The 13,884-nt window shown below is 41.9% G+C and overlaps 1 protein-coding gene across 8 annotated transcripts in view; it reads right to left on the bottom strand.

Moving 5' to 3' along the window:
- Nucleotides 1-13,884, bottom strand: part of CUNH4orf33 (chromosome unknown C4orf33 homolog) — a 347,568-nt gene that overhangs the window by 280,222 nt on the left and 53,462 nt on the right. For 5 of the 8 annotated variants that reach the window (XM_073572088.1, XM_073572092.1, XM_073572087.1 and 2 more), the window contains exon 3: nt 10,027-10,087. The exons of 2 other annotated variants lie outside the window; for them this stretch is intronic. In XM_073572088.1, the coding sequence (XP_073428189.1) occupies nt 10,027-10,087 (61 nt within the window). Of the gene's footprint in view, nt 1-10,026; nt 10,088-13,884 lie in introns of those variants that run through there. One more of the 8 variants, XM_073572095.1, reaches the window with a different exon arrangement.

The following is a 13,884-nucleotide window of genomic DNA, read 5'->3' as shown; positions in this document are numbered from 1 at the left end:
CCCAGGCTGATCGCCTCCATGCCACGCCGCATTGATGCAGTAATTGTTGCAAAAGTAGCCCCGACCAAGTATTGAGTGCATTTACTGAACAAACATTTCAGTAGGCCAACATTTTGGATTTTAAAATCATTGTTCACGCTGGTGTTATAAAGTATTCTAACTTACTGAGAAAATGACTTTTGGTTTTCATTGGCTGTAAGCCATAATCATCAACATTAACAGAAATAAACAACTGAAATAGATCACTCTGTGTAATGACTATATAATAGATGAGTTTTACTTTTTGTATTGAAGAACTGAAATAAATTAACTTTTTGATGATATTCTAATTTTGTGAGAAGTATCTGTACGTGCACATATAAACAGGTTGGGGGTGAAATCCTGCTGACGACAGGTTCCCTTTAAGGCCGAGTTCACATTTGTTGCATTTTTGAGTTTTCATAAATTTTCTGCATTACAGCTCCAACAAAATGAATAAATTCTCTAGAAATCTCATGCCCACTGTGATTTTTTTTTTTACCTCACATAAACTGACCTGCAGTGTGAATTTTAATTACGCAACATTTCAATTTCTCTTGCATTAAGGCTACGTTCACACGTAGCGGAATTCCCGCGGAAATTACAGCGAGAATTCCATTCCGTGGGAAAATCGCATTTTAAATTCCAGCGATTTTCCCACGGAAAAACTAGCGATTTGCAAGCGTAATTAGCTTGCAGAATGCTAGCGTTTTGCAAGCGATCTGGAGCATCGCTTGGAGAACCGATTGACAGGTTGGTCACAGTCGTCAAACATAGTGTTTGACAAGCGTGACCAACTTTTTACTACTGATGCTGCCTATGCAGCATCAGTAGTAAAAGATAGGATGTAAAAAATAATAAAAAAAATAAAAAAAAAATATTGTTATTCTCACCTTCCGGCGTCCTGCACAGCCTTCCTGCCTCTCTCCACGCTCCCGGCATCTTTTGGTCCCAGTAATCCTTTGCGCGAATGACCGCGAGACGTCGCGTTCCTTTTTAATTTAATTCTATTTTTTACAGGGGTATGGTACCCAGAGCCTGGAGGACAGTCTCCTCTCCTCTGGACCGTGGGTACCATCTGCAAATGTTCTGCTTACTTTTCGCATGGTGGGCACAGCCACATGTGGAAAGTAAGCAGAACAATGCATTCCTATGTGGGCGGAATCACCGCGATTCCGCTAAATTAATGAGCATGCTGCGTTTTTTACCGTGAAGCGATTCCGTCGCGGAAAAAAACGCTGCATTAGCACAGCATTGCGGCATCCCATAGGATTGCATGGAATGTTTACTTTTCGCAGCAAAATCGCGCGTTTAAAACCGCCGCGAAAAAAACGCGATATGTGAAAGCAGCCTTAATGTGCGTTTTATTTGTAGATTTCCCCCATAGACAAATAAGATGAGGAAACTGCAGATATAAAAACACATTGTATTTCTGTTTTCAGTATTTAAGTTTTATCAAAACGAAGTAACAAGAAGCTTTCAAAACAAAACAGGTTTATTTAAAATATGACATTGCAAAAAGATACAAAACGAAAAGCCAATAATAACACATGTAAAAAAAATTGCACTGAAAAACGCAATGAAAGTAAGCCAATTTTGCTAAAAGGTTTAGAAAATCTACAATAACAAAATTGTGCCAAATACTAGCCTTAAATAGTTCTTGTTTGAATGATATATTGCAAACAGCAGAATGTTTGTAATTTTTCTAATCAACCTAATTTCCAGTGGAAGATAAATAATTTTCATTGCAACTGTATAAGCGCACACGAAAAATACCCTACAATAATAGGGATAGCTTGCTTGTACCATAGGGTCTGTGCGAATTGAAAAGAGGTGGGGGGATAGGTTTGATCTATGAGAAAACCTTATAGAAAGGAGGAGGAGAGAAGAAGTGAAGCCAACAAATGAGACATTGAAAAAGAATTCACGGAATCAGGATGAGAGGTTATCAGATAGCGTCCATGTGAAGAAAACACCACACGAATTATGCAGGACAATTTTCCTTGTAGGCACTTTACGATGTGGCCATTTTTTTTCTGTACATAGATGTATGTTTGTTTGTGTTTTTAATCTTTGTGGATTTTCTTTGCATGTTTTTTTAATAGAACAGTCTTTCAGTGACATCTTACCACTTATGGCATCCTAACAATTCTTCAAGTTGCAACATCACTTCAAGATACTTCAAAACTCCAGTGATTTTTTTCTACCCCGTTCATTTAAGCCTGATGATTGCGTTTCAGTCTTTGGTAATAAATAATAATTGTTCTTGTATAATGCCAATATATTCCACAGAGTAATACATAAATCAACAGTAACAGGAGGACTGAGGGACGGGTTTGCAAAGCTTACAATCTATATGAAATGACTAGAACTCCAAGCAGCACATCCAAGCAGAACCACTAGCCAGAATCTCTGAAAAATCTTTGGGAACAGGAGAAGTCCTAAAAGATTGGAGAAGGGCAAATGTTGTCCCTAGCTTTAAAAAAGGAAAGAAGATGGAGTCAGGAAATTACAGACTAATCTAATTTCCTTCTATGATGGAATCACTGACTGGGTGGATAAGGGAAATGCGGTAGATATAGTATATCTCGACTTCACAAAAGCATTTGATAAAGTATCTCATACTATCCTTATTAAGAAAATGACCATAACTGGCTCAGTGATCGTACTCAAACAGTAGTAAGAAATGGATGCACAACCAATTGAAAGAGTGTTTCAAGTGGGGAACCAAAAGGCTCTATCCTAGCCCCAGTGTTCAACATTTTTATAAATGATCTAGATAAGGGAACTGAAGGTAACATGATCAAATTTGCAGATGATGCAAACCTAGGAGGGATAGCTAACACTTTAGAGAACACAGAAAGGCTTCAGAAGGATCTAGAAAAGCTTGAACTATGGGCAGCAACTAATAAAATGGTATTTAACAGCGAAAAATTCAAGATTCTACGAGGGGCGATCCAAAAGTAATGATAATCGGTTATTTCTATTGCACACAGAAATTAAAATAAAATGTTTTCTTCTCTCTTAGGTACCCACTAGTCCAGGAAAAAAAAAATCACTTAAATAGGCCACGATTCCCGGGAGCTACATTCATTTGAATATGAACTGCCAAGGAGTGAACATCAAAATGGAAAAAAACGAGCTCAGAGCTGTCATCAAATACCTCTGCTTGAAAAAAATGTTTACCAAAGACATACACAGCGACTTGGTGGAAACATTGGGGGACTCTTCTCCATATTCCACAGTTGCACGCTGGGCCAAGGAATTTAAGCTGGGAAGAACATCGACGGAAGATGAACATCGCGAAGGACGCCCATCCACGTCCCTCAATGAAGAAAACATGAAAAAAGTTGAAGAAGTTGTGTTGGCAGATCGAAGAGTGACTATCAGGCATGTAGCTGAGGTCACAGGGATCTCATATGGCAGTATTCAAAGAATCCTTGCAAAAGAATTGCATATGAGAAAGGTCTCCGCGCGTTGGGTGCCAAAAACGTTAACCGACGAGCAAAAGAAGAAACGAGTTGACATTTCAATAGCAAATCTCGAAAAGTTCAAAGCAGACAAGGAGAATTTTTTGTCACGTTTTTTGACCATGGATGAGACCAGGATCCACCACTTTGATCCCGAAACTAAACAACAATCGATGACATGGAAACGAGCCGACAAACCGACGCCGAAGAAATTCAAAGTGTCAAGCTCAGCAGGGAAGGTTATGGCATCCTTTTTTGGGAAGCTGTAGGAATTATTATGATGGACTATTTGGAGAAGGGAGCCACTATTACGGGCTCCTACTACGCAGAACAAATAAGAAGATTGCGGGAGACTATCAAGGAGAAAAGGCGCGGCAAACTGCGGGCTGGAGTGCTGTTTCACCAAGATAACGCATCGGCTCACAAAGCTGCAGTTGCCATGGCTACCATTCAAGACGCGGGCTTTGAACTGGTGGAACACCCCCCCTATTCGCCAGATCTAGCCCCCCAGTGACTTCTTTGACTTTCCTCGGCTCAAGGAACACCTTCGGGGCAAGAAATTTGACAACAATAGCGACGTGATAACCGCTGTTGGGGAGTTTTTTGAGGGTCAAGATCAATAATTTTTTTCGAAGGGAATTCTAAGTTTAGAAAAGAGATGGACTAAATGTATAGACTTGTTAGGAGACTATGTAGAAAAATAATTTTTTTTTTTTTTACTATATTCATTGTGTTTATTATTGATTATCATTACTTTTGGATCGCCCCTCGTACATCTGGGGAAGAAAAACGAAAATTACATCTAAATAATGGGAGGAAGAGAATTAAACAACAGCATGTGGAAAAAGAATTGGGTATACTAATAGATCACAGGCTGCACAAGTCAACAATGTGGTACAGCAGCAAAAAAGGCAAACACAGATCTAGGATATATTAAGAGAAGCATAAAGTCTAGATCACGTAAAGGAATTATCCCCCATCTTTTCCTCCTTGGTCAGGCCGCATCTGGAATATTGTGTCCAGTTCTTGGCACCACATTTTAAATAAAGACATTGAAAAACTGGAGCAAGTTCATATTAGTGCTACCAGAATAGTGAGCGGAATGCAAAATATGTCCTATGATGAACGGTTAAGGAACTGGGAATGTTTTTAAATATCTGAAGGGATGTCACATTGTAGAGGGTTCATTATTCTAATTTTCATATTCACATGGAAACACGAGAAGCAATGGAATGAAACTGAAAGGGAGAAGATACAGATTAGATATTAGAAAAAACTTTTTCACAGTGAAGGTGATCAAAGGGTGGAACAAGCTGCCACGAGAGGTGGCGAGTTCTCCTTCAACGGAACTCCCCAAACAGAGGCTGGATAGGCATCTGTCTGAGATGGTTTAGTGAATTCTGCATTGAGCAGGGGGTTGGACACGATGACCCTTGGGGTCCCTTCCAATTCCAACATTCTATGATGATTGAGCAGAACGATTGCTTGTTGGGTGCGGTGATTTTTAAGCAGGCTGAAAAAATATTGCTATCAGATGAAACAGACATGATGACCTAAATTCATTAAAGAGGTTGGCCAGTACTTTACATGTTGCTTCCATGTGAACTAACCGCCGTAGACCAAGCAAGTCACTAAATACCTTGCTGTGCCAAATCATGCTGTAAGCTGAGCTGCTCTTTTGGTCCCATGATCTCTGGCAGAGAATCTGCTGCTTCCAGTGATGTCACGTCAGATTATCCCTAAGTTCCGAGGTCTGGAAAATAATGTATGGGGGAAAGATTGGCACGTTTGGGAGGTGGTCTTGTGTGGGTGGGCGTGGGTTGTAACCAAGGTGGGTAGGACTGCATTCAGCAGAGTTCACTCAGATTCTGTAAATGCTTCCAGCTCTCCCTTGTATGTATACAGCAGAGTGTACAGTGGGGAAAAAGTATTTAGTTAGCCACCAATTGTGCAAGTTCTCCTACTTAAAAAGATGAGAGAGTCCTGTAATTGACATCATAGGCAGACCACAACTATGAGAGTCAAAATGAGAAAACAAATCCAGAAAATCACCTTGTCCGATTTGGTAAGATTTATTTTTTAAATTGTGGTGGAAAATAAGTATTTGGTCACTAGATTATGGCCCGATGCTATCGCATTGGGAGGATGCGATAGCATCACACCTCTTGCCATGTTAACCCTCAACACACACACTCCTCTCACCTTTCACCATCTCCACTCACTCTTTCACTCCACATACGACCCCTTCTCTCACTCCGTCTCTCATACTCACGACGTCATCGCCGCTGCTCCACAATCCCCGACATCTTCTTCCGCCGGCGCCATCCTGGATCCAGACGTTGTCCACGCCGGCGACATGTTCTTGCGGTGACGCCATCTTGAGTATCGTGAAATCCCGCGATACTCAAGATGGCGTCGCCGCAGGAGCATGTCGCCGGCGTGGATGCCGTCGGGATCCAAAATGGCGTCGGCGAAATCTCGCGAGATTTCGCCGACGCCATTTTGGATCCCGACGGCATCCACGCCGGCGACATGCTCCTGCGGCGACGCCATCTTGAGTATCGCGGGATTTCACGATACTCAAGATGGCGTCACCGCAAGAACATGTCGCCGGCGTGGACAACGTCTGGATCCAGGATGGCGCCGGCGGAAGAAGATGTCGGGGATTGTGGAGCAGCGGCGATGACGTCGTGAGTATGAGAGACGGAGTGAGAGAAGGGGTCGTATGTGGAGTGAAAGAGTGAGTGGAGATGGTGAAAGGTGAGAGGAGTGTGTGTGTTGAGGAGGAGTGGTGTGTTGAGGGTTAACATGGAAAGAGGTGTGCGGTGACGTCACCGGTTACAACTGGATGGAAGTTGTTACAACCGGAAGCTGCTTAGGGCATTTATTATTATAGATTAACAAAAGTTCATCTCAACATTTTGTTATATATCCTTTGTTAGCAATGACAGAGGTCAAATGTTTTCTGTAAGTCTTCACTGTTAGTGGTATGTTGGCCCATTCCTCCATGCAGATCTCCTCTAGAGCAGTGGGCCTGTCGCTGCGCAGCACAGACTTTGAAATCGCTCCAAAGGTTTTCTATGGGGGTGAGATCTGGAGACTGGCTAGGCCACTCCAAGACCTTCATATGCTTCTTACGAAGCCACTCCTTCGCTGCCCTTGCGGTGTGCTTGGGATCATTATCATGCTGAAAGACCCATCCACGTTTCATCAATCTCACGATATATGGCTACATTCATTCTTTCATGTACACGGATCAATCACCTTGGTCCCTTTGCAGAGAAACAGCCCCAAAGCATGATGTTGTCACCCCCATGATTCACAGTAGGTATGGTGCTTTTTGAATGCAACTCAGCATTCTGTCTCCTCCAAACACGACAAGTTTTGTTTCTATCAAACAGTTCTACTTTGGTTTCATCAGACCATATGACATTCTCCTAATATACTCTTTTGAATAATCCATATGCTCTCTAACAAACTTCAGACGGGCCCGGACATTTACTGACTTAAGCAGGGGGACACGTCTGGCACTGCAGGATCTGAGTCCCTGGCAGCATAGTGTGTTACTGATGGTAACCTTTGTTATGGTGGTCCCAGCTCTATGTAGGTCATTTACTAGGTCCCCTCATGTGGTTCTGGGATGTTTGCTTACCATTTTTGTGATTATTTTGACCCCACGAGGTGAGATCTTGTGTGGAGCCCCAGATCGAGGGAGATTACCACTGGTCTTGTATGTCTTCCTTTTTTTTTTTATTATTGCTCACACAGTTGATTTCATCACACCAAGCTGTTTGCCTATTGCAGATTCAGTCTTCGCAGAATGGTGCAGTGCTACAGTTTTGTTTCTGGTGTCCTTCAACAGCTCTTCGGTCTTCGCCATAGTGGAGTTTGGAGAGTGACTCCTTGAGGTTGTGGACAGGTGTCTTTTATACTGATAAGTTCAAACAGGTGCCATTACTACAGGTAATGAGTGGAGGACAGAGGAGCCTCTTAAAGAAGAAGTTACAGGGCTGTGACAGCCAGAAATCTTGCATGTTTTTAGGTGACCAAATACTTATTTTCCACCATAATTTGAAAAATAATTCTGATTTTCTGGATTTGTTTTCTCATTTTGACTCTCATATTTGTAGTCTACCTATGATGTCAATTACAGGCCTCTCTCATCTTTTTAAGTGGGAGAACTTGCACAATTGGTGGCTGACTAAATACTTTTTTTCCCCACTGTATACACAGGTACACATACTGCTGTATACCTTGTGTAATATATATATATATATATATATATATCCTGCAGTAATCGCTTTATAATACAGTATGAATACATTCAGATCTCACCCCATCCCTTCATTCAAGCTATCATCCCCATCAAAGAGGGAACAATGTAGGGGATAATCTTTACTGTCTGAGCTGGTGTAATGATGCCTTGTGCATTACTTCTATCACCTGTAACCGTGTTCAGTACAGGAGATCATGCTGAGGCTGTGTGTGAAGCTGGCATAGGAGTGGGTTTCGTTAGAGTTAAAGGTCTGTGCTCCCTGCTGGCTTGCAGCCCAGCAGATGGGTTTATGGGAAATGTACTCAGAATGGAGCAGAGGATTCTGATGGTTGTGATAACAGAGCTGGTGCTAAGGCACAGGACGCAAAGCAAAAACCAACAAGAAACTGGGCAGAAAACGTGCATGGGGTTGTTTAGGGGGCACTAAACTTAGTTACAGGTTTTGCCAAATTCTAAGTCAAGATAGTGGACAATCTCTAAGGAGTTATCCGATTTTTGTGAAATACCAGTTAAAATGATGCAAAGATGACATGACATTTTAGCAGTAAAATAGCTCCTGTAATTTTGCAACAAGTGTCTGAGGTCTTCAAATAAAACTGTTCCAGTCAGATTCACCACGTGGTAGAAGAGGGAAAAGAACGGTTGCCATTTTTGCTGCATACTTGTTGGAATATTTCGGCGCTAGCATTACGTGTTGTGCTGCCCCTTTCCTGCAATGCTATACTTCTTACAACTTGATGAATGATTTTTGAGACGAAAAGGCTACCATACATAGTGATGTCAGGGTGCCAGTTTTATGAATGTGGTCAAATGTGGCAATTTTACAAATGTCACCCATTCTGTGGAATTACAAATCTTACCACCTCTCGGGCTTCTTCTTTATCACGCATTTTGCTCTGGAGTAGTGACAGTGACAGCGCGGCACAAGCAGTTTTTATTACAGCTCATTTTCAGCTCTGTGAAACTTCAGTAGCATCTTAACTGCTGCTGATTAATCACTGTTTAGAAGTGCTTAGACCGATTTATGTCCTGACAATCATTGCCATTAAAGGAAAAAAACAGCTCGTCAGGATAAGTAAGAAAGTTAACCTGTTGTATTATCTTTTCAGAAGTCAGAAAATGGGATCTAGAGGCCCAGCTTCTGCATTTTTCCTGTAGGAAGTGGCCATGGCACACTTTGAAAGTCGAGAACCAGTCATCTTCGCTACGTTTGCTTGCGTTTCTTAATCTCTATATGTATTTGAGCTGCATATGTGCCCATAACTATGACAATCAGTGGCACTATGCTAGGTCAATAATGAAAGAAGAAGCGATCCAGCTGAGTGCTCTGGTGATTCATTGAATGCTGTTCAGACAACAGGACGTTGTTAACACGTTTCTGGCTAGACGCCCTTAACCATAACCTAGACGCCCATAATGATTAAGGGCGTCTAGCCAGAAACGCGTTAACAACGTCCTGTTGTTTGAACAGCATTCAATAAATCACCAGAGCACTCAGCTGGATCGCTTCTTCTTTCATTATTGATGTGCGGCCAGGGCAGGGCCGGATCCGAGTCTGAGGTGCGGTGAGGTCAGACGTGGGTGAGCTGGACTTCTATACAAATTACTATGCTAGGTCACTTCAACATGGAAACCAAGATGAACAGCCAAGAGTAAAGCGGTGAGCATTAGAGTTGGTGTAAATTCATTCGCACATTCCATCAGCCATGACAGCGGTCTATTTCTGTAGGTCAAATGAAGGATTACGGCTTCTTACATGACGGCATCTGAGGCTCTCCTTTTGATTTGTCAACCTGTCTTGTAGGGCATGAGGCACATGTAATGTTGAGATAGGCCGACTAATCAAAAGATGAGCAGCGGATTCTGCCAGAGAGGAGGCTGTACTGCTAGAGTCCAGCAGCCATAGACCACTGTCATGGCTGATGGATGTGACATTAAGCAAATTTGCACCAACTCTAAAGCTTACTCTTTTACTACGTGTTGAATCCAATCTGGTAACCAGCGCTTCATATGATGATTTTAAATGGAATCTGTACCCAAGTTTTTGCTAAGCTATCTGAGAGCAGCATAAAGTAGGGGCAGAGATTCTGATTCCAGGTATGCATTACTTGCTGGATTGATTTCAGAAGTTTTGATAAAATTCCTGTTTTAATTGCTGCGGATCTACCAGTTCTCTGAATAACCCAGCCCACACCACTTATTGTCAACTAGTTAATATTTTTAGAATCAGAATAAACGGATTTTTAGGAAAAACATACTTACGGGCCAAGTTCAATTTCCAAATAATGCTCCTTTTCAGAATTAAGGAAAAAAGCTTCAACAACTGTAAAAAAAAAAAAAAAAAAAGGAAATCATAATATTTTCTGGTGGTATAATGTTAGAAAATGGTAGTCCTAGCGATGACCACGTGTCTAAGACACGGATCCTCCACCAGGAACATCTGACAACTAAAATACATAAATGAAACTCGAAGCTCCTGTGACCCACGTGGCTCCGCAGGCGCCAGGACCCCATCTCTGCATATTGCTATGATATGGAAATGATAATGGAAAAGCAACTTAACAGTAAGCAGAGCCATTTATACAACCACAATTTCTAATTATATTTATGTTTTTCTACACTTTACAAAATGAACGAGCTGTTATGTTTTTCGCCTTTTATTAGCAAACACGTCACTCTCTCTTATATCACATTTCGTTGATTCTTAATAAGTTAATACACCGTAATGTAAAATACGTCGTGATGTTACATACGTTTGATGCATTCGGTCTTAACTACTGTTGTATGTTTCCTCTAATTAATTTATAGGAATGGAAAAGTGTTACGTTAGTTACTGCTGGTGTGATAAGGGCGCTTTCACTATTCGGGGGTGTCTCTGCTAAACGCTGAGATTTAGAGAATTTATTAAAACAGCCCCATTACATCTTACTACGCGTTCTGTCTCTGGTGTTAGCCAAGCGTTAAAGAATGTCTACTACTAATAATCGCTGGAGTTTAGGCGCTCAGCTGAGGCCCAATGGCACAAGGTTTTTTTGGATTAGCTAATGTTATCTACAACCAAATTCTAATCTATATTGTAAACTACAGCGTTTATATTGCATGAGGAGTTCAGACTAAAATTGACTCAATTGCCACCTATTCACACTTGGCAGACTTGTTGCAGAAAAGCCTATTATTACTGCTCCATTCACCTGAGTAGGGCTTGCATGAATCCATATTTCCCAGCAAAAAAGGAGGACCTGTCTCCAGTTCAAAAGTTGCCAGTTTTTGTTCTTAATTTATTCCCGCTGCTTCCTTGATTGTTACAATTTCTGTTTAAGTCCACTATTACACCAGGTTAATAATTCAGAGCACGGGAAAGAGGGAAAAAGGAAAGTCAGCTCATCAGTATTGGATGCACCTTGTTGGTGGAAGTCCACGGAGCCGCCCCAGTCTCGGTCGTAGTAAATCAGCAAAGAAGAGATGTGCTCCAGCAACGAAAAATCCACTTATGGAGTGAATAAAAACAGTAGTTTATTAAATGAGTGTTCAGCGATATCACACCGACGCGTTTCAGCGACAAGTGAAAAGCGTGAGTGTGACATTGCTGGACTTTCATTTATTGTCACCCACTCTGGGTTTTGCAAGTTTTTAGAGAATTTCATAAACTACTGATTTTATTCACTCCACACGTGGATTTTTCGTTGCTGGAGTATATTCAGAGCAGTCCAAAGACACGTCCCCAGAGTATCCTGTGAGCCACACCCCCTTGGAAAAGGCCACAAAAATCGGCACTAAATAAAATGGCCTATATCTCTGGGACTGTATCACGATTTTTTTAAAAAAAAGAAAATCTGAATAGTCAGGGTGACCTGGTGACAAGTTCTAAGGGAACTATATATTTCTGCAAAAAATTTGTCATGTGTGAATTTACCCAAATAGTAATGAAGGTTGTTCAACAAGGCACTACACCAATTGCTTACACTGGACATAGTTTCACCTACTTCTTATAGAGATTGCCTGCTAGCCTAACTCAGTTACTGTTTTAGCCTTAAAAGTTCAAGGATTATGGCCCTATATAACCCGATATACCTTTTCTGCCAGTTTCATGTTAATTTAATGTCTTTCTGATTTGCTTCCTCTCCTCTGATATCAGCACAGTTACACACAGCCATCAGTTCCTCTTCAGAATCCTCTGCTGCCTTCTTACTACATTGGGCTGCAAGCCAGCAGTGAGCACAGACCTGTAACTCTGCCTACACCTCTTCTACTGCTCCCCAAGCTTCATATACAGATTTAGCATAGAGTCCTGTATAGGACACTGCTGCAGGCAAGTCACTGACACAGGGAATAGAAGCAACATCATACCCCAGAACTGGCAATGAAGACTAGGCCACACTCCCTCTCACTAAACATGTTCTACTGTAAAAGCATGGATGGGAGGAAAGTGAGATGTTAAAAGCTATTTATGTTGTAAAGATTAGACAGTAGGGTTTATAAACAGGGTGTAGTGTGTATATTATATACCGTATATACATACTCCACTGTATACATGCAGACACAAAAAAGAGCAGCTTGCAGTAGAATGCAGTGGGGTCCGGCTTCTGGGATCCTTACCGATCAAGACAATGGGTGTCCCCTAGTCTCCCGAGTGAATGGAGAAGTACTGTACATATATGAGCACTGCTCCAATCACTGCCGCTCTCAGCGGGATTTAGGTTCATTTATACTTCAGGATGCTCCTGAACAAATATTCCAAGGAATGCTCATTTCACGATAAACTTGAGGCCGAAACAAAATGCTGATCACCTGGCAAATAAGCATTTTACTTGTGAAATGATCATTTGTCCTGAACCAAATTTTAATGTTCTCGGCAGCATATTGTTCTGTGTCAATAGGACTCATGCTGCCGAGAACAATGGCAGGCTATGTGAGGTGGTGCCACCGTTTGGTTACTGTAAAATGAATGCTAAAGGAGGTCGAGCACAGAGTGCTGTCCCACTGAAGGTTGGGGGTATGTCTCAATTTCAGCTGTATCGGTCTTCTTAGAGCACAGATCCTGTGGAATATAACGGTGGAGCAGGGAACCAGGGGATCAATCATCCTGTGCACACTGGAGATCCCACCAGGACTCTGGTGATTTCAGTCCAATGTGAGAAACAGGCCATACACATTGTTTGCTGTCACGTCATCCTCACATCACCTACAGGTCCTGGCAAGACATGGAGTCTCTGCATGGACTGAACAGTGGTGGAAAGACCTAATGGCTAGGCAGCGGAGACGAGGAGCAGGACACATACAAGGTGTGGCAGAACCCATCATACTGTATGAGGGGCACTGTGGGAGCTATAAAAATGAGCTGCACTAGGAGCAATATCTTTGTGTTAGCGCATGTAAAGGAGATGAAGGGCGAGGTGAGGTTACCGACTTCGCGTAAAATAAAAATTGCCACGTCGCAGTAGGTGTCCCTCTTACTTATGTTTCATAGTTGGAAGGTATGTACAAGCCTATGAGGCTGTTGCGTTTGGGATACCCACAGTTGCACAGTCCATACAGTGAAGTTGAGTCAGAGTCGTGAAGTCTGTGTCTATTTTGGTGGAGTTGATATAAAATAGACAGACTCATAAAATATATAATAAGTTGGGTACCGTGATGCAATGCAGGATGTGCTGAATATTTTTTTCAGAAGAATTTGAGAAATTCAGCCATGCCATATATCGTGGTCTAAAATCGTGATTTAGGCTGTGTGCCCACGTAACTTTTTTTTAAGAGTTTCCGCGGCGATTTTAAACACGCGATTCTGCCGCGGAAACACTTAAAAAGCATTCCATGCATTCCTAATTGAAAATGCACATGTTGTTCCAATGGTGCGTTTTTTACCGCTGCGGAATCGCTTAGCGGTAAAAAAACGCAGCATGTTCATTAATTTTGGGGAATCGCCCGCGATTCCGCATACCATCAATTATATGGGCAAAAACGCTTAGGAAAACACTTGCTAAAACGCTTGTCAAACGCTTAAAAAACGCGACAAAAACCACATGCGTTTTCCCGGGAGCAGGGTGTGCGATTCTGTTCAGGAATATTCTGCTTAAGAATCGCTACATGGGCACATAGTCTAAAAGTCTGACCGAGTTTTCTATC

Source organism: Dendrobates tinctorius, unplaced genomic scaffold (assembly GCF_039654945.1).
Source record: "Dendrobates tinctorius isolate UK_male_01 unplaced genomic scaffold, ASM3965494v1 ptg000030l, whole genome shotgun sequence".
Lineage (NCBI taxonomy): Eukaryota > Metazoa > Chordata > Amphibia > Anura > Dendrobatidae > Dendrobates > Dendrobates tinctorius.
The sequence above is the reverse complement of the archived record's forward strand: the minus strand, read 5'-3'. Positions and strand labels throughout refer to the sequence as shown.